The sequence below is a fragment of the Catharus ustulatus genome, chromosome 18, assembly GCF_009819885.2.
Source record: "Catharus ustulatus isolate bCatUst1 chromosome 18, bCatUst1.pri.v2, whole genome shotgun sequence".
NCBI lineage: Eukaryota > Metazoa > Chordata > Aves > Passeriformes > Turdidae > Catharus > Catharus ustulatus.
Genome location: NC_046238.1, coordinates 9924171 through 9951970, shown reverse-complemented (window position 1 = coordinate 9951970; position 27800 = coordinate 9924171). Strand labels below are relative to the sequence as shown.

The 27800-nt window shown below is 57.7% G+C and overlaps 5 protein-coding genes across 10 annotated transcripts in view; 4 read left to right on the top strand and 1 right to left on the bottom strand.

Annotated features, from left to right (window-relative positions):
* Nucleotides 1-288: 288 nt before the first annotated feature.
* On the top strand, nt 289-6289 carry VSIG10 (V-set and immunoglobulin domain containing 10). Its single transcript, XM_033075776.2, has 8 exons — nt 289-398; nt 603-887; nt 3580-3858; nt 4612-4905; nt 4998-5108; nt 5344-5356; nt 5468-5628; nt 5742-6289. The coding sequence occupies exons 1-8, from the start codon at nt 314-316 to the stop codon at nt 5822-5824; spliced, it is 1311 nt and encodes a 436-aa protein (XP_032931667.1). The 5' UTR covers nt 289-313; the 3' UTR covers nt 5825-6289.
* An 86-nt stretch (nt 6290-6375) lies between these two features.
* Nucleotides 6376-9383, top strand: CFAP73 (cilia and flagella associated protein 73). 4 transcript variants are annotated; one of them, XM_042779833.1, is made up of 7 exons: nt 6376-6954; nt 7411-7549; nt 7832-7936; nt 8024-8215; nt 8299-8514; nt 8770-8928; nt 9025-9383. In XM_042779833.1, exons 1-7 carry the CDS (start codon nt 6896-6898, stop codon nt 9118-9120), a joined length of 966 nt encoding a protein of 321 aa, XP_042635767.1. In that variant the 5' UTR covers nt 6376-6895; the 3' UTR covers nt 9121-9383. The 4 variants fall into 4 exon arrangements, with proteins under 4 accessions (XP_042635767.1, XP_042635768.1, XP_032931668.1 ...); XM_042779834.1 differs by having other exon boundaries at nt 8293-8514; nt 9043-9383; XM_033075777.2 differs by having other exon boundaries at nt 8293-8514.
* Nucleotides 9384-9468: 85 nt separating this feature from the next.
* DDX54 (DEAD-box helicase 54) lies at nt 9469-14908 on the bottom strand. The gene is made up of 20 exons (XM_033075775.1): nt 14852-14908; nt 14250-14385; nt 14093-14163; nt 13832-14017; nt 13694-13743; nt 13545-13586; nt 13230-13325; nt 13008-13129; nt 12783-12844; nt 12533-12664; nt 12094-12304; nt 11691-11825; nt 11265-11486; nt 11102-11175; nt 10824-11021; nt 10517-10662; nt 10330-10443; nt 10139-10243; nt 9873-9976; nt 9469-9766 (listed from the first exon to the last, which is right to left on the bottom strand). Exons 1-20 carry the CDS (start codon nt 14888-14890, stop codon nt 9543-9545), a joined length of 2469 nt encoding a protein of 822 aa, XP_032931666.1. The 5' UTR covers nt 14891-14908; the 3' UTR covers nt 9469-9542.
* A 65-nt stretch (nt 14909-14973) lies between these two features.
* Nucleotides 14974-18347, top strand: RITA1 (RBPJ interacting and tubulin associated 1). The gene is made up of 3 exons (XM_033075979.1): nt 14974-15185; nt 15385-16064; nt 16672-18347. The coding sequence occupies exons 1-2, from the start codon at nt 14974-14976 to the stop codon at nt 15917-15919; spliced, it is 747 nt and encodes a 248-aa protein (XP_032931870.1). The 3' UTR covers nt 15920-16064; nt 16672-18347.
* A 767-nt stretch (nt 18348-19114) lies between these two features.
* TPCN1 (two pore segment channel 1) overlaps nt 19115-27800 on the top strand; it is a 40524-nt gene continuing 31838 nt past the window's right edge. Inside the window, exons 1-2 of one of the 3 annotated variants that reach the window (XM_033075432.1) lie at nt 19115-19170; nt 19456-20059. In XM_033075432.1, the coding sequence (XP_032931323.1) occupies nt 19948-20059 (112 nt within the window). In that variant the 5' untranslated portion in view covers nt 19115-19170; nt 19456-19947. Of the gene's footprint in view, nt 19171-19201; nt 19274-19455; nt 20060-23601; nt 23668-27800 lie in introns of those variants that run through there. The other 2 variants (XM_033075433.1, XM_033075435.2) reach the window with 2 other exon arrangements.

The following is a 27800-nucleotide window of genomic DNA, read 5'->3' as shown; positions in this document are numbered from 1 at the left end:
AGCTCCACTCCGTGCGCTTCAAACACTCCCGGCCCATGGGCGGCACCGGGCGGCAGCGCCGGCCCCGCTCTGCCGAGGGGGAGTGAGGTGACCCCAACATGGCGGTGCCTGCTGAGGGGGGGTCCAAGATGGCGGCCGCCCAAATCAGCGGCTGTGAGGCGGCGGGACTCGATGGACGACCCCAGCGCGGGCCCCTCACGGACCCTGGCGGGCGGGTCCCGCCGGCCGGGCACGCCCGCCGTCCCCAGGCCTGTCAGCGGGGCGGCGGCCGGGCAGCACCGCCTCCGCGGGGCCGTGGCAGCGGCACTCAGCCATGCAGCTGCTCGGCGCGGTGCCGCCCGCGCGGCTCCTGCTCGCCCTTTGCGTCTGGAGGCTGGTGCCGCGCCGGGAGGCCGCAGGTAGCCCGGGCTGAGGGGGGAGCAGGGAGCTGTGTCCCTTTTCCTGCCTCTGCTCTGCGCTGCATGTGTGTAGTTACCTCAGAGGTCCCTCAGCAGCCCCTAACGCACCTCAGAGGGCTGACACAGATCCGGAATCCAGGTCTTTGCTGGCGAAGGCGGCTTTGCCCGTTCCTTCCATCCTTAACGCCGTCCCTTCTGTTGCAGGAACAGATGAAGTGGTCTTTGGGCAGGTGGGAGGAAGCATCCTCCTGCTGTGCCGCAACGTGTCCAAGGAAGCCACCGAGGTGGTCTGGTTCCAAGGGGACCCGCACACCTTCCCACCTCTCTTCTCCTCGCGGGTCTCCCTTCCCCCGGACATTCGCTTTTCCCTGGTGGACAACAGCTCCCTGAGCATCACCGAGCTGCGTGTGCAGGACGAGGGCAACTACACCTGCAGGGAGGTGCTGAACAAGACGGACCATGAGCACAGGGTGCAGCTCCTGGTGGCCAGTAAGTCATCCCCACCTTCCACACCCCCAAATTCATCTGCTGCTGGTGGAAAAATAATATTTAGAAAGTGCAAACGGCTTTATCGTGCAGAATCTCTCTCACATCCGCTCACGAGCACCAAGATGTGTGTCACAGATCTGGCATACGCAGGGGAAATGTCAGCTTTCAAGTCCTCGCTGTGTCTGTTCTTCATTGCTGGTGATAGACAAGTTTTTGGGCACGTGTTCCATTCCCTGTAGCTATTCCAGGGGGACCCTCTGCCTCAGAATCTGGCTGACTTCAGTCTCCATGAACCTTGGGGTAGAAGCTGCTGCTCGCTCTCTGCTTTCCCTTGTTTGGCACAGATGTGCTGTGCCATTCCTCGCTGCCATCCTTTTAGTGGGAGAGCTTTTCCCAGCTGGAGAGTCTTATATTGATGGAAGCACGAAATTCCTCAGGTTTATGGCAGAGCAGTGTCCCAAGAGTGTACATGTTATCAGCACAGGGTATTTCTTTCAGCCCTTCTGTGTCTTCTGGTGCTGTCTCCCTTTTCCATCTCCATTTCATCCATTCATTCCCTTAGAAATGGTCAGAGCACAGGTGAAAGTTCAGGCTGGAAAGCGCTCAAGCCAGTTAATCCTTCCTGCTTCTGCCAGGGAACCATTATTTTGCCCTGATGCCTCATGTATTCCATGGGAGCAGCCCCCTCCAGATTAGCAGGGAGCACAGGTCCTGTGCCTGGTGCCATTCTTGGTCCCTTCAGGATTGAGAAGAGGGAGAATCTGCTGCCTTTCCCATTTTGACCCTCTGTACTCCCTTGGCCCCTTGGTTTCTTGCTGCTCTTCCCGTGTATGAGACCTGTTTGCCTTCAGGGTGTTCCTTGTTCTACTGTGTGTAAACACTGCACCTGTTTTGTACAGCTTAACCTCTTAAAAGTTTACAGGAATAAAAATTCTCTTCCTGCAGCAAGGAACGTGCAGATGGGGTGTGGAAGGATTGAGCCCCATGCTGCTTCAGGGAACAGAGATGTAGGCACTGGGCTTAGGAGTGGGGAGCCCCAAATCAGGAGCACTGGGGCAGAACACTCAGGAACTAAACATATGTACGGGGTGCCAAGTGTGGGTACTGCACTCTGAATTTCATTTAGTAGTCTGGAATTAATTTCCAAGTACAATGAAGGTGATGTGGGCATACCCTTTGATAGGTGAGAAGGAGATTTCTGGAGATGCTTTAGGTCAGCAGGAGGAACATCAGCAAAAGTGAGAAGGTTAACCTCTGACCTGATTATTTCACAATCCCTGTTGGTGGAACATCTTATCGCAGGCTGGAGCAGATTTTGGGCACAGACTTGGCACTGCTGTGGAAGAGCCTCCCAGGATATGTAGAGGTTTTGTGTGGGAATAACCAGCTGACAATCTTCAGCCTGTCCCAAGGGTGGTGCCAAAAAGTTCTCTTTTTGTTTTAAACTGCGCTTTGAAAACCCCACAAGCAGTATAGTAAACATTCTGGTGACATGACAAAGGTGCAGCCCTGCCTTGGGCTGTGATTCTGTGTTTGTTTTGGATGGGAAGCACCTGTAAAAGAAACATGCAGTTCCACACCTTCAGGCATTCCTTGACACATCTGTGTGTGGCTCAAACCACAGCAGGTCCTTTTTGCTGGTGTTTTGGGAGGGTGGAGATTTTCAGGCTTTTGATTTGTTAACTTTGTAGAAGCAGATTTCTTTAGACAGAGTTTTGCTGGGAGAGCCTGGGAGTCCAGGATGTAAATGGCTGCAGGAGATTGCCCCTGAGGTCAGCACAGAAAGCACAGCTCTGGCTGGACATCCTGGAAGGGCTGTGTTCACCTGAACATCCTGGAGGGACTGTGTCCACCTGGCCATCCTGGAGGGGCTGTGCCCCACTGATGTGGGGCAGTTTCTGCAGGTTCAGGCTGACAGGATGCCCTATTAACCACAGCCAGGGTTTGGGAGCAGTTTGATCCTCCCCAGAGGTGGGACACAGGGAGTGTTGCAGAGAACTTTCTTGCCAGAGCTGGGTGGTTTCAAAGATCACCTGAGCTGTGTGTACAGTTCCTGGAGAGCCAAGCCCCAGGAAGGTGTCCTTGCAGCTCCCACAAGGGTTTGTCATGATGGTTTTTTTATTAATTCAAGTAATTTCAAAGTCCCCTGAATAAATGTTCCCCAAAATATGCCACAGATACCCCTTTGACACCTCTGGTGTGCAGCTTGCTTTGATTGATCTCTTGGTGGGGTCTTGTTCAGCACTGCATTAGGCACACACAGGGACGTGGCCTGTTAATTCTGCCTGGATCAGAGTCCAGAATCCTTCTGGCTGTTAAATCAGCACGTGTGTGGATCTGTGTGTGGCAGGAGCAGCTGGGAGAGAGCCAGAACCGTGCCTTGTTCTCAAGTGATGACTCTGTCCTTCCCTGATAGCTGTGCCATGAGAACCAGGGCAGTGGGATTTCATTTTCCTGCTGTGTTTATCTCATTCACATGAGATAAAACCGTGGCAATAATTTTTTCCCTCCCTCAAGGCTTGGCTGTGCTGGTCCCTGCTGGCTGTCACAGCTGTGCACACCTGGAGCTGTGGGATGCAGGTCAGGGAGCAAAACTTGCAGGGAAATAGGAAAGATTTTTTTCAAGGGGAATGATGACAAATGAATTCCAGCCCTGCAAGTGTTTCTGACCACGTGCTGTCCTTGCTAATAGATCCACCAGAGGCAACCCCGAAGTGCTGGGCTGAGACCTCGTCGGGGCAGATGCTGCAGCTGTTCTGCAGCTGGCCCGGGGGGTATCCCCACCCCACCCTGCACTGGAGAGAGGAGGGGCAGGATTTGGAGAACTCCAGCTGGGTCATCAGCTCCTCCAGCTCCTCGGACACCCACGTGGAGACACTGAACAGCTCCCACCTCTCCCACCGAAAAGTTTTCAAGTGTGTGGGCAGCCATGTGGTGAAGCAGGAGCAGCCTGCCTGCACTGTGGAGATAAGTGAGTGGATTTGCTGCCTCAATAACTGTTAATGGAGCTGTGAACGTGGGGCAGGTGGGCACCCTGGTCACTCCATGCTCTCCAGAGCACTGAGGAGGTCAGGGATGGCAGGGCACATGTGCAGCAGGAGGCACAGATGTCCTACAGCCAAGATCCATCACAGCAGAGTTGTAGGTGAGCTGTGCTTTGGGCCCATCTTCAGGCGCCAGCAAATTTCACCCCAGGAGTGTTTTCACCTGTGGAAAGCTTTACACACCTGTGTGAAAGTGAGAGGTGGTTTGGGGGCTGTGGGCAGCCTGAGATGGGGTTTGGTAGGGTTGAGTTTAAGGGTTGTGTGTGCCCTTCAGGCATCTCAGGGATCTGAGTGGCTGATGAAAATCTGGGCTGTATTTATCCTCCAAGGGTTGCCAAGGCTTCACAAGAGCTCTGCTGATCCCAAGGAAAATAATGCCTGGGCTGCTCTGCTCTCTGCCATCTACCTGCTGGCTACCCTCAGACCATTTTTCCCTGGGGATGTGAAGACAGGTGTTAGAAGGGACTGAGCACCATGGAAGCTGCTCAGGTCACTCCTTGGGAGGCTCCCGAGTGAGCCAGATGCCAAACCTGTAGCCAAACTCAGCTTCCAAACTCCTGCCTGCCTCCCTTCTGTTAATGATTATTAATCAGCCAGAAGGTTGATTGCTCGTTATGTTAATTGCCTCCATTCCCTCCCGGACTCCTGTTTTTGTTTTCTTTTCCCCCGGGGCTGTTCAGAACTCCCTTCCCTGGAATCTGATCCCCCTCAGACCTGCTTTGTGGGTGACAACGTGACCCTGACCTGCCGGGTGACCGAGAGCATGCCGGCAGCTCGGCTCAGCTGGCTGCGGGACATCAGGCAGCCCGAGGTGGAGATCCAGCCCGGGGGGAGGTTCCTCATCAGCCAGGAGGGGAACGTGTCCCGGCTCACCATCCAGAACTGCTCCCAGGGCACGGATGGGGGCTGCTACGTCTGCAAGGCCCAGAACCCCGTGGGGCTCAGGGAGCTGTTCGTGTGCCTCACGGTGAAAGGTGAGCGGGGCTGTGGCAGGAGGAGCACACAGCACACCTGCTCTTTGGCTTGCACTGAGGAGTCCTCACCCATCTGTGTCCCCTCTCTGCAGAGCCAGTGAACATCGTTGGGGTCGTGGGAGCTGTGGTGGCTCTGTCCCTCCTGACTGTGCTCACTGTCACCGGGGTTGTGTTGTACTACAATCCCCTCATGTGCCTCAGAGGTAGGGATCTATCCCTAACCCCCTTGTCCCTCCCTGGGTGCTGGAGTCACTCAGGGTTGCCTGTGCTGTGTCTGGGCAGGTCACCTCCACATCTGTGCCTCTGCATGGGGCTGCCAGTGACCATCTTGGGGAGGCACAGATGTGGAGGCAGGATTGGCAGGGCTTGTCCAGTCCAGTAAAACCAGTGGCACTCCCAGAGGAGTTTCTAACGCTGTCTCTTTTCTCTCCTGTTCAGGTGCTGCATACAGGTAAGTTGTGTCCCTCAGCCCAGTCCCTCATGCCATCACTGCTTAGCCTTCCTGCAGGGCAGGGAGCAGGCTCTCCTCAGCCTTCCATCCAGCTTGCTCTGCTGTTCCCAGGAATGCAGACTCGAGAGATGTCTTAGTGCTGGTGGACTCTGAAGATGATGAGGAGGGGAAGGGGTCTGAGGAGGCCCTGAGCAGCTGCACCGAGCACGAGGCCATGGCGCTGGTCGGTGGGAGCAGGGCCCAGGCTGCTCACCTGAACCACCTCATGGAAGGTGAGCAGCCACCTGTCCCTGCTGGGCTGTGGGCCTTCCCAGAGCAGCTCAGGGAGGGAGGACTTCCTGATGGCTGTTGTAGCTGAGATGCCATTGCTCTGTGCCCTCTGTAGGTGATGATGACGAGCTCCCTGGTGGGGTGGCTCCACAGGAAGTGAGAAGAGACACGAGGCTCATCGCTTCTGTCCCTCCTTGAAGAAGCACACGGAGATCCAGCTGGAATCCAGTGTCAAGCAGGCCCTCACTGTGTGTGGCTGAGCACAGGCTGTCAGTGTCCTGTCCCAGGCAGAGACACTTCAGGCAGAGCCATCCCACCTCTCTTTCCACCTGCTCCTTCCCCAGTTTCACTCCATCCTTCCCCAGCCATGTTTCTCCATTTCTTCTCTTCCATTTTCCTCCTTGCCTTGGGTGTCCCTAAAGCAAGGTGACAGCCAGCACAGGCAGAACATGGGAACACCTTGCTTCAATGCCTGTGACAGACTTGAATTCCTGTGTGGGATTCTGGCTCAGTCCCCTGAGCAGCTCTGGGATGGAGAAAGTCACCAGGAGGCCACAGTGGTCCTGGGCCAAGGGAGGAAACAAGGGCTGTGTGGGTAGGACATGGGTGACACTGACTCTGGGGAGGTTGAATTGTTTGTATTATAAATATTTTTCCCCTGTTCCTTCTGCAGTGTTCCTCTGTGTCCAAGTCAGGAGTTAATCTGTTCCTTATCAAGTGTGGGTATAGGGTAATGGGGACATGAGCACACATATGGGGGGACAAAGGGGGCCTGACAGCACACAGGGGATTGCAGGGGATCTGGTGAGCTGTGCAGTGTTAGGGAAGCTCTCCTGGGACACACAGAGAGGCAGGGGCTGCACTGTGGGTGAAGTCAGGGGTCTGAGCCATCCCTGCGGTGTCAGGACAGTGTGAGCTGGAGCAGGCCAAGGGGGACAGGGAGGGGTGGGTGTGGTGGTCTCTGAAGGAGCATGGAGCCTGAACGGAGGGTTCTGAGGGGCTGGAGTGCGGTCTGAGGGCTGGAGGGAACGGAGTGTGGGTGGAAGGGTGGGATGGTTTGAGGGCTGAGAACCGGAGCCTCCCTGCAAGCAGCCCTGGTGCATTCCCAGTACCCAAACCGCGCCCTCGCAGCAGCGCTCGGAGCCGAGCCAGGAAAATGCCAGGAGCTGCGGGTGCCTCTGGCTGCCCCGGCAACTCTGTTGTGCTGCCACCACCTCGGCCCTCCCGGTCCCGGCTCCTCTGCAGGGCGAGGAGGAGGCACCGGCCGAGATGGACTCGGAGCTGGAGAAGCGCTTGCAAGTGGCTTTCCGGGACAAGCTGCGGCTGCTGTGAGTGACACCCCTCTGCCCTCCCCTGGCGAGTGACCGAAGGGTTGGCAACCAGCCCAGCATGTCCTGTGTGCCCCAGTTTGTGCTCCCATCTCCGAGTGCCACTGCCAGGATGGGTGTCACTGGGTGGGGGCAGTGTCCCCAGCTGAGGCTCCCCGGGAGGACAGGACCCTGCAGCCATGGGCTGGGGGAGGCGGGGGGATTCTCTGGGGTCTGACAAGAAAGCCGAGATTGTGGTGTGACTTGTCCTTCCCTGGGGAACAGCACTGGTGCTGGGGGTCTCCAGTGGGGGAGTCTGAAGTGGGAGGGGTGGGCAAGAACACGAACGCAGGCAGGGCTGACCCTGTGTGGCTCGGGACATTCCCCGCACACCCGGGCGAGCGGGCAGGCTCCCCGCCGAGGGAGCCCTGGCTGTGCCACGGTGGCACATGCCCTGCCCAGGCTGTCCCTCCGCAGCCCGGCCGAGCTGCAGGCAGCCCGTGGCAGGCCGGTGGCAGCGCAGGACCCCGCCACGCTGCTGCCATCGTCCACGCGTGTGCTGCTGAAGAGGCGGGAGGTGGCGGAGGTGGAGCGGGAGCTGCAGAACCAGCGGCAGGTGAGGGCAGTCCCAGCCGTGCCATGGGACACGGCGGCTGGCAGCACGGCCCCAGCCGTGCCATGGGACACGGCGGCTGGCAGCACGGCCCCAGCCGTGCCATGGGACACGGCGGCTGGCAGCACGGCCCCAGCCGTGCCATGGGACACGGCGGCTGGCAGCACGGCCCCAGCCGTGCCATGGGACACGGCGGCTGGCAGCACGGCCCCAGCTGTGCCACGGGCTGGCACCGTGGGCTGCAGGAGCGCGGGCCGATGCTCTCGGCACCCTGCAATCCCGCAGGAGTTTCAGCAGCGGATGCAGCGCCTGGCGCAGCGCCGGGAGCAGCTGGCCCGGAGGCAAGAGCAGCACCGCGATGCCGTGCTCAGCTTTGACTCGTTCCTCAAGGTTCGGAGCTGGGTTTGGGGCCGGGCTGGGCGGGGGTGGTGGCCGGGCAGGCCGGGGTGGTGGCCGCTCACCCCGAGCCCCGGGCAGGCGGTGGCGGCCCGGCGGGAGCGGGCGCTGCGCAGGGCGGGCGAGCAGCGGGCGGCGGAGCGGGCCGGGGCTGCCCGGCTGCAGCGGGAGCTGGAGCAGCTGCTGCGGCGCAGGGAGAGCCTGGCCCGGCGCCTGAGGAGCCTCCGGCCCTTCGGGGACTACCTGCGGGACGTGCTGGCCAGCATGGGGCAGGTGAGCGTGGCATCCTGCGGTGTCCCCAAGCCCTTGGAGCGGTCATCCCTCCAGCCTCTCAGCCTCCCCCTGCCCAGTTCCAGGACGTGCCGGCCATGCTGGAGCATTTCGGGGTGCTGGCGGGGCTGCGGGCAGCCCTGGCACGGGAGGCAGGAGCCGGGCAGGAGCTGCTGGCCCAGAGCAGGGCACAGCTGGAGCGGTACCATGAGGAGAGCAGCACCCAGCTCCTGGGCACCAGGGCGGAGCTGGCCCAGCTCAGCTCACGCCTGGAGGCCGCCCGCCAAGATGTGCTGCAGTGGGTAAGGGGGTGTGGGGTGCCCAAGGACCCCCGGGCCCAGTGGCAGCAGTGCAGGCCCCAGCTGTGTGCACACCTCCAGTGTGGTGCAGGTGCCAAGTTGGGCTGCACCCTCTGGGCTGAGCTGAGCTGAGGATCTCCACATTCCCAAAAAGCAGCAGCTCTGCCTGGGGAAAATACACAGCCAGGACTCCTGTGTCCCCCTGGCCTGGAGGGCACAGAAGGAACAGGGCAGTGACCAGGGCTCACTGTCCCACAGGAGTCACACTGGAACCACATCCAGAGCACAGCCATCCAGAAGAGCCTGCTGCTGGAGCAGATCAAGCTGGCTGTGCTGAACCTCTTCCAGCAAACCACTGCACAGCTCAGGATCCCCAAGGACAGAGCTCAGGAGGACACAAAGGCCCAGCTGGACATGGTCAGTACAACCCTCTCCCTGGAGCAGTGGGGCTGGGGACACACAGGGACATTTACATCCCTGGCTGGCTGTGACATCAGGCTCCCATCTCCACAGCTGCTGCTCTGCATGCAGGGCCTGGCTGACATCTGTGCTATGGACACACACCCACAGAACCACAGGAGTGCCAGGCTGCTTCGGGGCCAGGAATAGCCCCTGGGGACACCTGCCTGCTCCTGGGGCTGGGGTGGTGCTGCCAGGGCCAGCATGGAGCCACAGGACCCCTGGAGATGGAGGTAATTCCCTGCAAGTCTGGAAACCCCATGCCAAGAGGCAACATCCATGGCAGCACCACAGGCACACTGGGGTGGCACCACAGCCAGGCAGGGCCAGGGCACTCCAGAGGTTCCCTCCTGCACAAAACACCCCAGGCAGGAGGAGAAAGAGGAGGGAGCTGCTGTTGGCATTTCTGAAGGTGTTTCACATCAAAATACATCCAGCTGTGCAGCCACAGCACCTGCTTGTTCTTGTGTCTCTAGAGAAAGAATTACTCCAGGCACAGAGAGGAGCTGGGATACAAAACCAGCCAATATTTACTGTCCCCTTCCCCAGCCCAGGCATAGGGGACGTGTCCCCTACATCCTCTTCCTCAGCTTGCCCTTCTTGGCAGTGCCTGCCCGGCGCCCAAAGGCCATTTGCCGCAGCTCCTGCACCCGCTGCCGGTTCCGCGCCTTGAGGCGCTTCAGGCCCCCGCTCTGCAGGAAGCGCTGCTTGGCCGCCCTCTTGCGCTGCTTCAGGATCTGCTGCTTGTTCTTCAGCTCCGAGCGCACCCTGCCCTGCGCCGGGGGCTGCGTGGGCCCTGTGGGGACACGGCTGAGCTCAGGGCGGGGACAGAGCCAGGCTGAGGGCAGGGGACAGAGCCAGGCTGAGGGGAACAATGCAGGGCTCGCAGTTCAGGTACTCACCGTGCCCACGCCTGTGCTTCCCTCTGAACTGCTCCCTGCTGCGTGGCCCTTCCTCATCCTCATCCCGCTCGTCAACCTTGTACTTCTGCTTCCACTTCTCATAGCTGGGACAGGCGCGTTAAGGGAACAGGTGCTGACTCCTCACTTGACCTGTGCTGTGGCTGTCTGACTGTGCTCCCTCCCCTGGCTGCTGCCCTGGACACGTGGGTCCAGCCCTGCTCCTGCAGCACCCAGCCCAGCAGGCAACAGTGCCCATGGCAGGATACAGGTTGTTCTTGTAGGAGCCGCTGATGTAGCGCCCACTCTCCGTCCGCACCTTCCTCTTGTCCTCCTGGCCCGTCTGCCCCACAAACCGCTTCTTCTTGCGGTCCCTGCAAGAGACACAAGGGTGGTGGGACCGAGCAGTGCCACCCTCAGCCCTGATTCTCCCTCCTGCCCATGGGCAAATCCCACTCACCACTTGAGCATCTGCTTGCTCTTGTTGAGGTTGTGGTTCTCGTCGCCCATGAGATCCAGCACGGCCCCGGCCGCCTGCTGCTCGAAGGCACTGCCCTCGCCGCCCACACTCAGCCTGCAAAGGGGGGGATGAGAGCAGCCCCCACACAGCTGGGATGGGACAGCAGCAGGAGTGCTCCCAGACTTACCCCCGCTCACTCTCGAAGTCCTTGGGCCGGTATGGGATGTAGAAGTCCTCGTCCTGCTGTGCCGCCTGCTGCGGCTTTTTCCTGGGACTGTCTTCTCCTCCTCGGCCCCTTTTTCGCTTCTGCCCCCCCACATTGGAGAACACGTCCTGGATGGGGACAGTGGAGGGGTTCAGGAGTCACATCCCCCCAACATCCCTGCAAGTCTCTGCACCAACCCCTGAGACCCAGCACAATATGGGGGACCTGGTGCTGCCAGCACTGGGCCAAGGCAGCTCTGCAGCAGCTCCTGCATCCATGACCCCATTACCTGCAGGTCTTCCTGCTCTTCTTCCCCATCCTGAGGCTCGGGAGCAGCGGGGCACAGCCCCTGCCCTTTAAGCGCTGCTGCCTTCTTCTCCTGCTGCCCACGCTGGAATTTCTCTATCAGGGCATGGTCGTGGCGCCGCTTGGATCGCATCACGGTGCTGGCCGGTGTCCGGGATGTGGCGTTGATCTCAAAGATGGTCTGTCCCCAGGGCAGGAGTGTGATTCCCAGTGAGCCACATGGGCTCCCCATTCCCATCCCATCCCAGAGTCTCAACTCACCGCCTTGGATTTGTAGGTTTTAATGCTATCTACCAGCTTCAGCCTCTGCAGCTCAGTATCTTCGAAGCGAGCTCCTGGGGAAGGCAGGGAGGGAGAGGGGCACAGATCAGTTTCCTGGGGAGGGCAATGGGGTCCCCTCCCTCAGGATCCCCTCAGCTCTCACTGAAGAGGGGGTGCAGGCCCAGCTGGGACACATCCAGGTCCTTGGCTCTCTTGATGGACTCTGGCGAGGGGCCGGGCCGGGAGCGCAGGTACTGCTTCTGGGCGTTGTCTGCGACGCGGCGGAGGCTGCGCAGCTCCAGAGAGCTCTCGTGGTCCGTCAGCAGCAGGCACTCCTCATCATCCACCAGGCTCTGGGGGACACGGCCCAGGACCCCGCCAGCATCTGCAGCCCAGGGGACACTGTCACCTGCCCAGCACCCACCCTGCATTTATCAGAGCAGAGCTGACAGCTCCAGGGAGCTCAGCACTTCCCACACAAGGTGTATCACAGCCCCCATCACCCCTCGGTGTGAGGGCCCACCACATGCCCAAAACCTCCAGCACTGGCCAAGGATAACACCCCAGTGGCCACACAGCCACCCCTCACCAGCAGGCATCTCCTGGGTTCCGGCAAGGACGAGTGGGCGGCCCAGGAAGAGGTGGAGGTCGAACACGTAGGGCATCTCATCAGGAGCCACCAGGGAATAGGCAGTGCCACTCCTGCCAGCTCGGGCCACACGGCCTGGCAAGGCAAGAGGAGAATAGGCAACCACACCCAGCCAGCCCAGCCTGGCCCCACCCAGGCAAGGGACTCCCTGGTGTCACAGGACACATGGCATTGACCACGGGGGCATGGCTGGCAAGGGGCTGTAGTGGCAGGGGAAGGGGCATGGGGACGGTACCAGTCCTGCCCCCATGAGCGCTCCCAGTCCAGCTGGGACATCAGGGACACTGACACAGCTCTGTCCCCAGTCTGTCCCTCCCTATCACAGCACACTGAGGGCACCCACCGACACGATGCAGGAACAGCTTGCCCTTGGCAGGGAAGCTGAAGTTGATGACGTTGTCCAGCATGGGGATGTCCAGCCCCCGGGCGGCCACGTCGGTGACCAGCAGCACTGGGCACTTGCCCTGGGAGAACTTGGCAATGTTGATCTTGCGGGCAGTCTGGTCCAGAGAGCTGTAGATGTGGGTGCAGCGGATACCCTGTGCTGTCAGTAACTGGGAATGGGGGAAAAGAGATTGGGTGGATGTGTTCTCTGCAGAGACAGGGTCAGAGACACCAGAGTGGCCACCCAGACCTCCAAATCCCACTGTGCTCCCTCCTCTCTCTGCGGGGTGAATGGATTCAACACCTCCGTGACCACATATTCTGAGATTTCTCCTTCAACCAGTGAAACAGAGGGAGAGATTCCTACAGCCACATGGGCACCCCAAAATGCCACTTACCTCCCTCAGATACTCCGTGTGGTGCTTGGTGGCCACGAAGACGACTGTCTGGTCCTGGGGCTTCACCACGCTGCGGAGCAGGTGGAGCAGCACCGCCGGTTTGTCGTCCCCACGCACGTGGAAGAACACCAGCTGCAGCACAAGGGCAGCGCTCAGCCCCGTGCCACCACTGCCACCCCTGTCCCCTCCTCGGTGGCTTGCAGGGGTAGGGGGCACAAAGCCCGTCTTGAACTCCCCCAGCCCATCTCACCTTGAGCTGCTCACTCAGCTTGGACTCCACATCCAGGCGGATCAGCATCGGCTCAGTGAGGCCTGTGGTGACACACAGGACATGGGTCACACACGGGATGTGCTGCTGGGGACACCCACTTGGCCCAGCATTAACCCAGCTTGGTTTTCCCACTGCTGGGCTCGGCGTGGCTGTGGGACTGTGCCGTGTCCCTGTCCCCAGTGCCACCTGCCCCCAGCTCCTCACCAGCCCGGGCAAACTCGACGAGCAGCTTGGGCAGGGTGGCAGAGAACAGCACGGTCTGGTGGCAGTCTGGGAGCCGGGCAATGATCTCCTGGAGCTGCTCAGCAAAGCCCATCTCAAAGAGCCTGCAGGGGAGGGGAGATGGGACATGGCAGGTCCCTCCCTGGGCCTCTCCCCCATGTGGGGACACTGCCAGCCCTGGGGACGCCCCTGTGCCCCTCTGACCTGTCGGCCTCGTCGAACACCACGTACTCCACGGTGTGCAGCTTCAGCTTCATCTCCACTGCCACGTGCACCAGGCGCCCAGGAGTGGCTATGATTCTGCGGGGACAGAGGTGGTGACAGGACCAGGCTGAGGGGGAGACAGTGTCCCCACACCATCCTGGGAGCAGATCCTAAATCCAACCCAACAGAGACCCTGTTTTCCCACAGGAAGTTGTTCCAAGGGAACACCAGGAATGCCCATCAGGCACACCAGTGATGTCCCCAGATGGCTGGTGGCCATTTCCCCACTGGGTCCCCTCCCTGTGCCCCACTCACATGTCGGGGTTCTCATGCAGGGCAGCAAACTGGTCCTCCATCCTGTGAGAGAGGGGAGAGACTGGGGTGGCACTGGGCAGCTCAGCCCCTCACCAGGTTTTGGGGAGGCTCAGGAAGCAGGGATTGGAGGGGACAAGGGGACAGCTTACTTGTCTCCTCCCAGGATCAGGGCTGTCTTCAAGCCGGTGAACTTGCCCAGCTGCAGGGTGAGGAAGAAACATATTGGTGGGATGTAAAACCAGCCCCATTGCCCCTGCCATTCGCACTCACCCCCCTGTCCCCTCTACCTCCTTGGTGAACTTGAGGGTCTGCAGGGCCAGCTCCCGGGTGGGCGAGAGGATGAGGGCGCGAGCCCCGGCCTGGCTGGGCGCCTTGAGCCGCTCGAACATGGGGATGAGGAAACACGCCGTCTTCCCGCTGCCCGTGCGCGCCATCGCCACCACGTCCCGGCCACGCAGGATGGCAGGGATGGTCTGTGGGACACACCGTCACCATCGCTGTCCCACTGCCACCCCCTGCGGCAGGGACCCACCGCTCCCCGTGCTCACCTTCCTCTGGATGGGGGTGGGCACCTTGTAGCCCTTCTTCATGATGCCTTTGAAGACAGGGTAGCTGAGGCCTAGGGGAACAGGGACAAGTGAGGGGGCGTGTGCAGGAGGGGACAGTCCCTGCCCCAGGGACAGTTGTCCCTTGCCTCACACACACCCATGGACTGGAATCCTCCGGATTTCTTCTTCTTCTGGTTCTGGGCCCGCACCATGGCCTGAGTGTCCAGCTCAGCATCGGCGCCATCGTCCTCCTCTTCGGCGGTAGGGAAGGCAGGCAGTGGGGTCACGGGGACCTGGGGACAGCGGGGGACATGGCTGCGGTCAGGGGTGTCAGGGTCACTGCAGCTCTGTGCTGCTCGCACGGCAACCAGGGCCACCATGGACCATGGGCACTGGGAGACAGGTACTGAGACACTGGTACCGGGGACATTGGTACAGGGCACATTGGTATTGGGACACCGGTACTGAGGACACTGGTACCGGGGACATTGGTACTGAGACAGTAGTACTCAGGACATCAGCATCGGGAAACGGGTACTGGGCACACTGGCACAGTGCTAGTGGGGACACGCGAACCAGGAATGCGGGCACTGGGGACACTGGCACTAAGGATACCGGTACTGTGGACACCGGCACGTGGAGACTGGGACCCCAGTACCGGGCGCAGCGGCACGGGGTGCAGGAACACGGCTGGCTCACCCCGCTCCCGTCCCGTCCCGTCCCGTCCCGTCCCGTCCCGTCCCGTCCCGTCCCCCGTACCGGCGCTCCGCGGGGCTGGCGGCGGGCGCGCGGCGCCATGTCGGTCCCGTTGGCGGAACCACGTGCCGGGGCGGGGCCGGAAGGGGCGGGGCTAGCGCCGAGGCCGCCCCGGGGCCGCGGCCATGCGGGCGGCGGGGCCGCTCCGGGACGGCGGCTCCGCGGGCAGCGCTGCCCGCTCTCCGCGGGGTCCCCGGGGCCGCCGCCGGGTGCGGCCGTCCTTCGTGGACGAGTCGCTGTTCGGTCACCCCGCCGGGGCCCGCCCGCCGCCACCCGCCTTCCCTCCGCCCTGGGCGGCTCCGTCAGCCGGCGGCTCCCGGCCCGGCGGTCCGTGCAGGTGAGCGGGGGCCGGGGCGCTCCGCGGATCTCCGCTGTCGCGGGTCTCGGGGCTCGCTCCGCCTCGGTGTCCCCGGGCGCCCTGCGGAGCCCCTGCACTGGCGCAGCCCGGGCTCGGCTGCCCGCCGGCTCTCGGGCACTGCCGCTCTCGTTTCCCCCGCTGTAACCAGCACGTGTTTCTCCGCTTGTCGCCCTTCCAGGCCCCGCAGCCACGCTCCGTCCTACTGTGACGAGACCCTGTTTGGTGCCAAGCCCCCGGGTGCTGCCTGGGCAGCTCCGCGGATGAGGAAGGAGGATGTGGCCAAGCTGCATTCGCTGCTCTGGAGCCCCCCGCCTGCCCCCCGGAGCCAGCCTGGCCTCTCCGCACACTGCACGGGCACTCCCCTGCGAGCCGTCCACCCCCCGGCCTCCGCTCCTCCGGCCACGGCCGAGCCCGGCCGCACGGACACGTTGTGTGGCTGGAGGCAGCCCGGGAGCGATGCTTGCCCCAAAGGCTGGGGTGCTCCTGGCAGAGGGCGTTCCCAGTCTGTCAGCCGGCTGAGCACCCCTCCGGACAGGATTCGCCTGCCTTCCAGCCTCGGCACAGACAGGTGGAAGAACCAGAGCGCTCCAACCACCCCTGCTGCCCCGCAGGGCACTGTGGTGAGGGCTCGGTCCAACAGCGTGTCCGGATCTCCTGTGCTCCGCAGTGCCAAGGCAGCAGGGGGCTGCAAAGCCAGACCCCCCTGGAAATGATGCCAGGCGTCCCTCTGGATGTACATATAGCCTTAGTCTGCCTGAGGCCTCCCTGTCACCAAGCCCATGAGGACCCTGGGCTTTTCTGTGGCTGGAAACGAAGGATGGGGCTGTTCCACGCTGGAAGACAAGCCGGGAGCCAAAGGTGACCACAGTGTTGGGAGCAGGGCTGTCCTTGTTCAGGGCACAACCCCACGGCACCAGGGAGGGACAGCCTTGGTGGGAGCAGCTGCTCCCTGGGGTGTCCAAATGCTGTCAGAGGAGGTTCCTGATGTCGGGGAAATCCAGCTGGGAAGCTGGAGCAGCAGGAGACAGGAGTGCCCCCAGTGCAGTCCAGGGCCCATCCAGGCTCGGGTACGTGGCAGTGAAGCTGTGGGGACAGGGGCTGAGCTGTCTCAGCTGAGCTCATGGAGCTCCCAGGACAGGGGTCCCAGATGAGTCCTGAGGGCCCTGACAGGGACCTTGGCTGACCATGTGTGGTCAGGGCAGTCCTGCTCCATCCCGCCTGTGCTCGTGCCTGTGGGAATGCAGGACATCCCTGCTCAAGGCAGGTCCAGTCAGGTGGTGGAAATCCCCGGCAATAGAGGCTGCACAGCCTCTCTGGCCTCCTTCCCACTGCTCCACTGTCCTCAGGGTGAGAATTCTCCCTTTATCCAGTCAGAGCCTTTCTAGTTTGATTTTGTGTCTGTTCTCTCGTTTTGCACCTGAGCACAAACCTTGGCCCAACCCTCACGGTCACCTCCTCTTTGCAGGTATTGAGAGACTGCTCTGAGCACCCCACAAAAGGTTCTCTTCTCCAGGAAATGAGCTCCATCCCTCTGCCTCTGTGCACAGGATGTGCCTTGGTGTCTCCTGCTGTCCTTGCTTTGTGTCACCAACGCCTCCTCTGACAAAGCAGGACAAGGGAGGACGAGCACTGAGGTGAGGAAAGCACTGCCCTGTGTCCTGCTGGCAGTGGGATGGTCCCAGGCTGGATGGGGTTTGTGACAGAGAAGGATTTGCAGGGATTTTGGCAGCTCGTGGTGGTGAGGAGGTGCTGAGTAGATCCATAATTGTGTGGCTGGTGCTGAGGGCTGTGAGGTGCTCACAGCAGTGCCACAGCGTCACCAAATAAGCGCTCCGAGACAAACCTGGGATGTGTGGGATGCTGCTGAGTGATCTGGGCACCTCCAATGCTCCTCCACTTCCTTTGCTGAGGTGGGAAAGAGCAGCTCTGTCTGTGTGGAGGTGGATAAAGGACATGGGGTGGGGGACCTGGGGTTTGCAGTCACTGCTCCCTGGGGAGGGAGGCTGCGGTGAGGAGCTGCTGAGGTTGCTGGGCGTTTGGTAACTCCCATGCTGAGGGAAACACTCAAATTCACCCAAGGACACACCAAGCCAGGTTAAGAGCATCATTCTGCCCCCAGAAATGATTTTATTGCACCCTGACCAGCAGCAGGATCAGGCCTTGACACACTCCAGCACGTGGAGCTGGAACCAGCACTGAGTGGAATTCCTGCTCATTTCTTGGCCTGATAGGAAGCAAGAATAACCTGACGTTATTGAAACCTGAGAAGGTGAGTGAGGATGTTTGTGATTAGCTCCAAGCTCTCAAATCTCCCTGTGCTTCCCATTGAGGCAATCCAGCAGCTCTTCTCCACCTGGGGTAAAATCGGAGGGACATGAAAGAATCGTGGCTTTCTCAGAGGAGGGGTTGGGAGTGCTGCTGTCAATCCCAGCCTGATCAGCTGCCTTTGGGATGTGGGCACAGTGACGGGCAAGCTGTGGGGGCTGCAGGTCTCACTGGGCTGGGAGAGAATCCATTTGAGAGATTTGGACACTAGGTGGAGACAAGAGGGTTGAGGAAGGAGCAGGAATGCTGTTCCCCAGCAGCAGGTGGGAGATCCAGCCAGGCGGGCCCTCAGCAAACTGAGGGAACTGCCCTGGAATCTAAGCAGCAGAGAAATGAACCAGCACAATCTTGGAGAGTCCTTGGGAGGGGAAGCATCGTAAAATAAGGAGAGATTTTATCTGAAAATCAAGTTGACAGATGCCTGTGTTGGCAGGATTGGCCGCTTTACCCCCACTGCTGTGCTCGGGGCCCAAGGAATCAGTGGGGTAACTAGAGCCCATCTTATCAGCCACACTTTCCTGTCCCACACTGGCCCAGGTAATCACCAAGGGCTTCAGGAGGTCAGAACTGGCACTTCTTGCTATTTACACGTGAGGACAATGTTGCTTAAGTATAAATGGGTTGTTTGCATTTTGTTCTGTGATTCTCACTCACATTGGTGCTTTACTGTTGCCCTGTCCTCTTGTTCTGCCAGAGCTGTGCAGCCCAGCGTGAGAGCAAAACCTGCTCTGTTACTGCTGGAACTGGTGCTTGTGTGGAAAAAACCCACATTAAATCTGAATAAAACGAGGTGGGGGGAATGTCCGGTTGTTTCCTACCTCGCCCTGTCCCGTGTCACTGGTGCTGCTGTTGATACAGAGACCTGAGTCAAGCTGGGGATCCTCCCTGCTGCTGCTCTCATTTTTCTGCCTGCTCAGCACTGACATAAATCTCACTCCCCGCTTCGACTCCACCCTGACGTGTTGCTCACTTGGGGGTTGAAGTGTTGCTGCAGGGCTGCTTTGCACTGAAGCGCTGGGATGGAGCGGGTACACCGAAAACCAGCACAGCTGGCCAGTGACGGCGGCAGCAGCCTGACCTGGACGGGCTTCACGTTTTGAGAGCCGGCGCTCCTGGGTGCCGCTCACAGCACCTACAGGGCTGGGCTGCACTCGGGGCCCGACTCATTCGTGCCGCCAGCAGCGCCATGTGCGTGCGGAGCGGGGCCAGGCGGGTGGCCCAGCCGGGGAGCAGGTCGGGGTCCCGAGCCGGGTCCCCTCAGGGTCCCCGAGCCGCTCCCGCCGCGTTCCGCCGGTGACCACTCCTTTCCTCCCCGACTCGGGGGCGGGGCCTCGGAGCAGCCAATGGCAGCTCACTCTTCTTTCCCTCAGAGCCCGCCTCCGTCACGCTGACCAATTATCACCTCCGTGCGTGTTGAAGGACAGCGCTTCTATCCAATGGCGAGGCGAAGTGCGTGAGGCGGGGAGGGGAGGCGGGAATAACGCGGAGCCTCGGGCAGGGGGTGGGGACAGGCGCTATTCGCGGATTGGCGGGAGCTGGGAGGCTCCGCCTCTTGGGGCGGGGCCCGCGCTGTAGCAGCCAATGGGGCGAGGGGCGGGGCGCGGAGGAGCCGCGTCGCTGCGGGCGCCGGTTCGGCGGGGTCGGTTCGGGCCGGGGGTGCGGGGGGTCCCGGGCCGAGCCGGGCGGTCCCGGGAGGGTTTGGAGGGTCCGGGGAGTCCCGAGGCCGCGGGCACGGGGGGCTGGTGAGGAGCAGGTTCACGCAGGGCTGGGAGGAGGGCGCGGGGAGGGCGCCGGGCCGGGCCTCCCCCGCACGGTGACAGCGCCGTGCCAGTGTCCCTCTCCCGGACAGGGACAGCTGCTGTGAAGTGTCCCCGTGGCGCTCTCCTGGGCCTGCTTCATTTTCCTCTTCTATAATCTTTCACAGAAACCCGTGACCTTGTGGCATCGCGGAGTTTAAAACCCTCCGGGAGCTGGATGTGCGCGGGCTCCAGGCGGCCCCCGGCCGGTTCTCCTCCTTAGCTGCGGGGCACGGAGCCATGTGTGACCGGCACACCTAGCGCCATGCCGGCCCGGGCCGCCGCTCCCGGTGCCGCGGGCTCAGGAGCTGCCCGAGCATCGCCCTGTGCTGCGTCCCCGCCGTCCTGCGAGCCGAGCTGAGCCGCGCCCGGCAGCCCCGGCCCCGCGCTGCGAGCTGAGCTTGGCGCGGATCCATCGGTGCCGTGCCCTGCGCTGCCTCCGGGAAGCGAGCGGCTCCGAACCGCGCCGTGCGGAGATGGGTGCGCGCAGCGCCGTGTCCGTGTGTGCCGCAGACAGCCCCGGGCCGGCTCTGGGCACGGACAGCTGCTGACCCTGCTGCCCCAGCGGAGCTGCACAAAGCGCTGTCGGAACTCCGGGAGAGCAGCCGCACAGGGACGGCATGGCGGTGAGCATGGACGATGATGTTCCCCTCATCCTCACCCTGGACGACAGCGGGAGCAGCGCCTCAGCCCCTCTGGACGAGCTGGATCGGGAGGAGCTGCCCAACGAAAGTAAGAGCCCTTTGCCATTGCCTGCCCCGTGCTTGTCCCTCGGGGTGAGCGCTGTGAGACTCCCAGAGCTGCGCTCCGTGCCGTGATAGCAGGGCAGGGAGTTGTTTGTTGTGCTGCTTGTTGATCCCAGCTCCATGGGACACCGGGCCGGACAGGTCTCACCCGTGCCGTTTGTGTCCCGCCCGTGCCGTTTGTGTCCCGCCCGTGCCGTTTCTGTCCCACCCGTGCTGTTTCTAACACACAGTTTTGTGGTTTCCCCGTAGCAACCTGTGACCTTTCTCCCTTTCCTGCTCCTTGTCCCGGAGTGTCTCCTTCCCCTGGCACTGTCCCACTGCAGTTATCTCGCTGGAGTTCTCCCAGCACCATAAACATCTGCATTTCGTGAGGCTTCTTTTGGCTGTTTCTGGTTTACATTGTGATTTTTGCAAGAAGGAAGTGTTGATAAATCCCTTCCACATCTTTATTGTGTTCTTATCAAAGAACACCGAGTACTTTCAGACAATGTGTTCATGTTGGCCCCGGCTGTTTAGTGGGGCACTGTGATCACTGGGAGGGGGAAAACAGCAGCCACCATCCCTCAGAAGCCTTGCTTTGCCCCTCAGTGTGAGTTCATTAAAGCCCTCAGCCTGCAGCAGGTTGGATGTGGCCAGCAGATGTGTCTGAGCGTGTTCAGAGGGTTTCTGGTTGCTGTTACACCTCGCTGGATATATCAGTGCAGTTCTGTCCAGCTCATCCCCGTGACTTCCAGTTGCAGGTGCACACACACAGGTCTTGTGATGCTGTTCCAGCCCTTGCTGCCACAGGCTGAACATTTGGAACAAATACATAATTTTCTGGCCAGGCATCCCTTTTTTTTTTCCACATTATCCCTCTGTGCTATAGAGCCTCTGAGATTTGATTCCTCTTGCAATAAGATGGGTTCCCTTAATTTTCTCGTTCTTGCCTTCCCAACTCAGGAATTAATTTTGGATAATCAAAATTCTTCCTCCCTCCTCCTCCTCCTCTGCCACCCCACAGTGCAGATCCCTGACTAAATTGCCCAGTTGACTTTCTCTAAGCTCTGTTTTATCTTTGCTTCATCCCATCTGCTTGTCTTTTAAAGTTTAGCCCTCTATTTTTAAGTTAAATAGAAGAGAGATTTCTTCCTCCATCCACGAGTATATTTATAGGATTCCTTGTGACTAATTTTAATCACTCTTCCCTCTTTCTTTCCCCCGCCTCCCATCCCTTCAAAGAAGAAGTTGTGTGAGGCTTAACAATTGCTCGAAGCCAGCATGACTGTGTTAAAGCAGAGGCATGAGAATGAATGTATTAATAAATAAAATTCTCCACATTGAAATACAGGGAAGTTCTTTAGGGACCAATTTTGTGCTTCTTACAGGATCGCTGTGTGGTTTTTGAGAACTCATTTCCTGGGTTCCTTCAAATGAAATGTCTCTTATTTGTATGTTTTAATCACTGTTACAGTGGGATTTGCTGCAGCAATATAAAGCTTATGCTGTGGAAGTGATAGGGAATGATACTGAGCCTTCTGAAGTCAGGGTGGGATGAAGGATTAGGAGGGGAAGGCTGGCATCAACAACTTGAAAGGCAGGTTTATCTCTGGAAGTGGAATGCTTAAATCAGGGAGTGAGCCCACTGACACCAGCACTGGCAAAACTAAGCTTGTTTAAAAACCAGGACGTGTAGTCCAGCTCTTGCTTTCTGCCTGCACAGAAAATCTGCTGTGAAATGCAGTGAAGTTGTGTCCCATGGAGGCTGTGAGGAATCAAATGTGTCCCCTCTGCTCTGCCTCCCTCCCCGTGGCTGCTGAGCACTGAAATGGCATTAACAGAACTGGGTGATGGCACCTTTTCAGTCAGAAGCTTTTCCAGGGGAAAAAGTGTGTGACAAGTCCTTGCCAGGGGAGAGAGAGCCTGCCAGGGTGAGGCTGAGGACAAGGGGACACGGAAGGTCAGGAGGCTCTTTCCTTCTGGCTTTGTCTTCCCTTTGCCTAAACTCTCATAAGTGAATATTCTCCCAGAATTTGGAGGAACAGCCATCATTAATGCCAAGGGATTCGATGACAGGTTAAACACAAAACTTTTACTGAGCTGTGTCCCCAGAACAGGCTGGGACTGTTTGCATCCTCTTCCAGGTGACACCTGGGGAAAGACAAAGTGGCTGTGTAGCTGCCTCTTGTTCAATCACATGTTTGAGGCTGATAATAATTAAGTCTCACTTTTGCTTTGTGTTCCTGTGTGCACAAACTCCTCTGAATTTTAGTCCATTCTCCAGCCTGTCACCACCGTGTCACTGAGTGCTGTGTACTTCTGTGGTTCAGTGTATATCAGCTCTTTGTGTTTTTTAAAGAACTTCTTGTGCTTTTAAATTAAAAAAAACCCCAAAACATCCATGGTCTGGCTTTGTTCCAGCCAGGTCTTTGGATAAATGAATTTGTAGTGGTGGATTCTTGGTGTTGATTGCCTGGAACTGGAGACAAGTTTCTGGTTTGAAATAAGTAGAAACAGGGTTTTCTGAAAACCAGCCTGTAGCAGATGTGAAAAGAAGGAAGGGATTGAAGTGCAGGAGTGAATTCCATTCCAAACCTTGCAGAAGAGTCCTCTCCTGGGTAAGTGGGTGTCTTGGGGTTAGAATAAAAGAGAGCTAAAGGAGAAAATTGTGTGGAAAATTGCATTCTCAAAGAAAATGTCCAGCTGCAAAAATTAATCTCCCAAATCCTCCAGCTCTTAAGCATTTAATGAGAGAAAATACTTGCATGGGGAGGAATATTAAACTCTGCCTTGCTTGGCTTGTGCTGGGATCCAGGGCTTCCAGGGAGCTCCCATCTGCAGCCACCACAAAGGGTCAGAATCCTGCAAAGTTGACAGGAATTCAGACCACATCCAGAAAAATGTGGTGCTGATGGTCTCTGACTGTGCTGGGTAGGGGCTGGGTGATTTTCCTTTGCAGCTCCAGCAGCTGAAGGAGCCAGGGAGAAGCTCTTGCATCACCTGGATCCACAGCAATGAATGTGACTCTGCCCTTCCCTAGCACATCTTATCTGAGCATCTCAGCACAAAACTCCAGCTCAGCTCCCCAGCCCCTGCCCGAGGGCACTGACTAATAGGAAACTGAATTTCTGTCCAAGGCACGAAGGGAGATGGGAACCTGGTGTGGCCTTTCCCAAAATCCTGTCCTGAGAGTCATGAGAACCTGCCAGGGTTTAGTGATTTCCCATCCCTCCTGAACTCCTGGGAAATGTTTGAACAGAGCTCTCAAAACATCTCCTAAGTCTGTTTTCCATCTACAAAGGCAGCATGGATAGCCTTGAAACTCTAGGACAGTGTCTCTCCTTGAGCTGATGGGAGCTATAAACAATAGATGAGTGCACATTGATTTATCCTGTATTAGATCAGATACAAGATTCTCCTTTGCCTCCTGCATGGAAATTGCTGTAGCCTCAAGTAGAGTTTCAGTGTGTTCAGAGCAGAAAGTAAAGCTCAGAGTGCTGTACACAGAACAATGGGATATTGTCTGTTTTCCCACACAATGGGTGATGGCAGGGGGAAAGAAGTCATCTTTCAACTCTGGGTTTTTACAAGAAAGCAACTGCATCTGCTATTGAGGTAAAAACTAATTATTAGGGAGGTGGGGGAGCAACTGCAACAGCCAAGAATGATGTTTTCCAGAAGGATTGTTGGCAAATGGGAAGTTGTAACTTTGAGTGAGGTGGCTTTGCAATCTCTGCTGCCTGAGAAGCGAATTGTCAGGAAAACCAGAGCCAGGCTGGCCTTTTGGGAAGGTGAATTGTTTGGGAAGGTGAATATATGCCTGGCACTGCTGGGAATGAGCAGGTGTGTGAAGAAAATGAGATTTCTCTGTTGGTGAGGTTGGAGGGGCTGCCCCAGCCTGCTGGGGGAGGGATGTGGGTGAGGAAAGCCCAGGTGTTGGTTGTGCCTGCAGAGCAGTGTGGGGTGTGCTGGAAGGGACCCTCTGCCCTTTTGGGACAGTTCCCTGATGGAGTGTGGGAAGGGGCTTTCAGCAAAGCTGTTCCTTTTGTAACTGGCTGGTGGAGACTCAGGTGCTGGTTCTGAGCACAGAGTCTAATTACAGCATTAATGGATGTTCTAGACACCAAACTTGACTTAAAAAAAAAATCCTTTACTAAGCCCCAGGTTAGGGGATTTGGGGCAGTTCATGTTCTTTTTGAGGCATGTGAATTACCTGGATTTTGATGTGTTTGGTAGCCAATGCAACCTGAAGTGACAGAAATCCCTTCTGTGTTGGATCTGGTTCCAGAACAGGTTTGTACTGGCAGTGAGAGAGTTAAACCTGTCCATGTAGTCCACAGCTTCAGCCCACCTGGCCATGGAATCATCTCAGAGAATCCCAGAGTGGTTTGGGTTGGAGGGGCCTCAAAACTCATCCTATTCCACCATCCTGCCATGGGTGAGATTTCCAGGTGTAAAATAATTCCTGAAGGGCTGAGGAAGCACAGAATGAACCCCTGACCTTTGGGAAAATGCTGCAGCCACACCAACTGTGGGAGCTGTGCCTCTTGTGGCAGCACCTGAACTGCTCTGGAGCCATTCTGGCTTTGCCACCTTTGGAGGAGAAGAGGCATTTCAAATGTCAGCCCCCTGGTAGATGTAATAAATCCTTCAGGATGCAGGGTTTGGTCCTGGTGTGGAAGCCAGGGTTTCAGAGGTGGCTGTTTGGGCTGAGGCACTGGGTGTGAAATGCTGTAGCTAATTAAGGTGAAGGAATGAAGGGGATGAGGGAACAGGCAACTGCTTGCTTTGGACCTGGCAGGTTCCAAGATTTCTGACAGCCAGGCTCCTAAACAGCCTTTTGGATTATCTGGTGGCTTTCTTGGATGCTGTGCAGGATATTTTCCCACGTCATGGCCCCTAGTTCTACCAATTTGCCTTTAATTAGTTCCAGCAGCAGTGCTTCTGCTGCTGCCTTTAGAGGTGAAACATGGCCAGAGCACAGGACTGGGATCTCATTTTGGGAAGCAGGCTGGTTCTGCTGGAGCAGCTCCTCCTTGCACCTAGGGGTAAGTCAGGTAATGTCACTGTGGGTCACAATCTCACCTGGGAAGTGCTGATTACACCTGTGTGGGAGTGGACAGGTAGGCTTCACTTCATTCCTTTGTTATGAGGAGGTGCTGTTTTGCATTGCTGTGCATGATTCATTTTTCTTAATATGCACCTGCTTAAAATTTATAGAGAGAGGGATTTTTTCCAAAGCATGAGTGGTGGTTTTGTGGTGGATTGTTGGTTATGCCTCTGAAAGTCTCATTTCTCTGACCTAACAGCCTTGCATTCTGCAACTTCTGCCAGGGCTCCTCTAATCCTTTCCTGGCCTAGATGACTTAAAATGAATGTTTTAAGCAAGCAAAGCGAAGCAAAACTGCCTCTGAGATGAGTGAGGGGTGAAAATCTTGGAAAGGGAAATGAACACCCAAAACATAAGGAGATTATTGTTTTCTCCTTCAGTACAATTCGTTTCCCTGGGTGATGAGCTCTGTAAGCTCAGAGGAAGGAGGGAAATGCTGCTTTTTAGAAGATGTTGGGGATCTTTTGCTATGATGTTAGAAATAGTGAAAAATATGTTTCTGCTCTGAACTATCCTCTGGTTCAGAGAATGGCTTTGTCCTGAGAATTCAGGTTTTAAGGCAGGGCTGTGCTTAAATACTTGGGTAGAGCTGGTGCCTTTCTTTCATGAGAAAGAGTCCTGTGCTGCCCAGAACTCACAGGCATTTGTGTGGAGACATTCTCACCGTGGCTCTGTGAACGTGGTGCCTGCAGGGGAGGAAGCCCAAGCACAGGGAAGTACCAGGAGGTATCGAGGGCTGCAGTCATTGTGGGTATTTTTTCCAAGCCTGCCTTGTTTTCTGAGCTCTGCAGGAGAGAGGTTTGCACAATGCACACGTTGTGTGTCTCACAGTAGGATGCTCTGTCAAACAGAATCTCTGCACTGTTGACTCTTTCACGCAGCGAAAAAAAAGAAAAATCCCAGTGATTTTTGTCTTGAATGCCCCATGCTGTTCAAATCTGAGCTGGTAACTGTGTCTACAAGGTAGAGAAGACTTGGGTTAGTGTTCCATTATGCTGGAGTCAAATGATTCTTTCTCCTTTGTCATCTCCTGGAGCATTGGGGATGGAGATCATCAGGCACTGTAAATCCTGGGGGGATACTGCAGGGTGGGGCAGGGAGTCTGGAAGCTTCACATTCCCTTCCTGAAGATGGGAGTGATGACCTTGATGCTTTCAGGGAGGGAGCCTCTTTCTGTGTCTCTTCTCCAGCACAGCTCCCATCTTTTTGGGGTGGGAAAACAGGGTAGTCTTAGGTGTTTCCTCCCTGAGCTGATGGCTTTCGTTGGAAAATGTGGGATAAGGGCATGTGTTTTGTCATCAGAGGGGCTCTGCTTTTTTGAACAGGTGGTCCTGGAATTATAAAAGATGTTAAGGAGTTTGAAAGTGTTCAAGCTGCAATTTTAAATTGACAGCTTTCCAGCTCGAACCGGTCACTCCTCAGCCACCACAGCTGACTTGGAAACACTTGGCTCAGGAAGCGGAACAACAGTTGGAAACAAATAGTGATTAGTTTTTTCATGGCTTCCCAGGGAATGCATCAGTTTGTTCGTTTCCCCCCTCATTTGGTGGCTCCTGTGGATTTTTAAGGCACTGTAGATGCAGGATGTTCAGTTTAGCCAAGCCTGCGTACTGGCAGATTAAAATGAGCAAAGGCTGAGCACGCTGAGTTCACTCATCATAACCAATATGATGCTTCTCAGAACTTCCTTTGCCCTTGGTATCTTCGCTGAGGAATCCTGCCTGCTGCCGTCAGCCCCCCTGCGTTGAAATCCCATTTTACCCATTTCAGTGCTGGAAGAAGTGCTGTATAAACTAAACAGGAGCATCTGTGAAGTGGTTAGAGTTGTTGTTGATTGCCTTTTCCTTATTGCCTTCAGGGGATTTAGGCTTGAATTTGCTGGAAGTAGAATTTATGAGCCAGAACGCTCCATTTCTGATCCTTAAGCTGGGAAAAGTGCGGTGAATTAGATCGGTCTTTTCTCCTGCCTCCCATGTCTCTGGCTTTTGATCTGGACCTCGCAGGGCTCTCTCTGTGTCTTTAGCATAATTGCTTTTTGCATGTGGAGAAGAAGGCTGGTTTTCACATGGCTGCTTTCTTTATGGGGAGCTGCAGGAGCAGCGTTAGGGTTTGGGCCATCTGCTCACGGTGAGCGGTTCTGCAGGAAGCTGGGGCACCTGAGCCTCACCTGGGGACAGGGAGCAAAGCTGGGCTGGTGTGCATCCACAGCAGCTCCTGGGGACAGGGAGCAAAGCTGGGCTGGTGTTCAGTGACAGCAGCACCTGGGGACAGGGAGCAAAGCTGGGCTGGTGTGCATCCACAGCAGCACCTGGGGACAGGGACAGCAAAGCTGGGCTGGTGTCCATCCACAGCAGCACCTGGGGACAGGGAACAAAGCTGGGCTGGTGTGCAGTCACAGCAGCACCTGGGGACAGGGACAGCACAGCTGGGCTGGTGTCCATCCACAGCAGCACCTGGGGACAGGGAACAAAGCTGGGCTGGTGTTCAGTGACAGCAGCACCTGGGGACAGGGACAGCAAAGCTGGGCTGGTGTGCATCCACAGCAGCACCTGGGGACAGGGACAGCAAAGCTGGGCTGGTGTTCAGTCACAGCAACACCTGGGGGATAGGGACAGTACAGCTGGGCTGGTGTGCATCC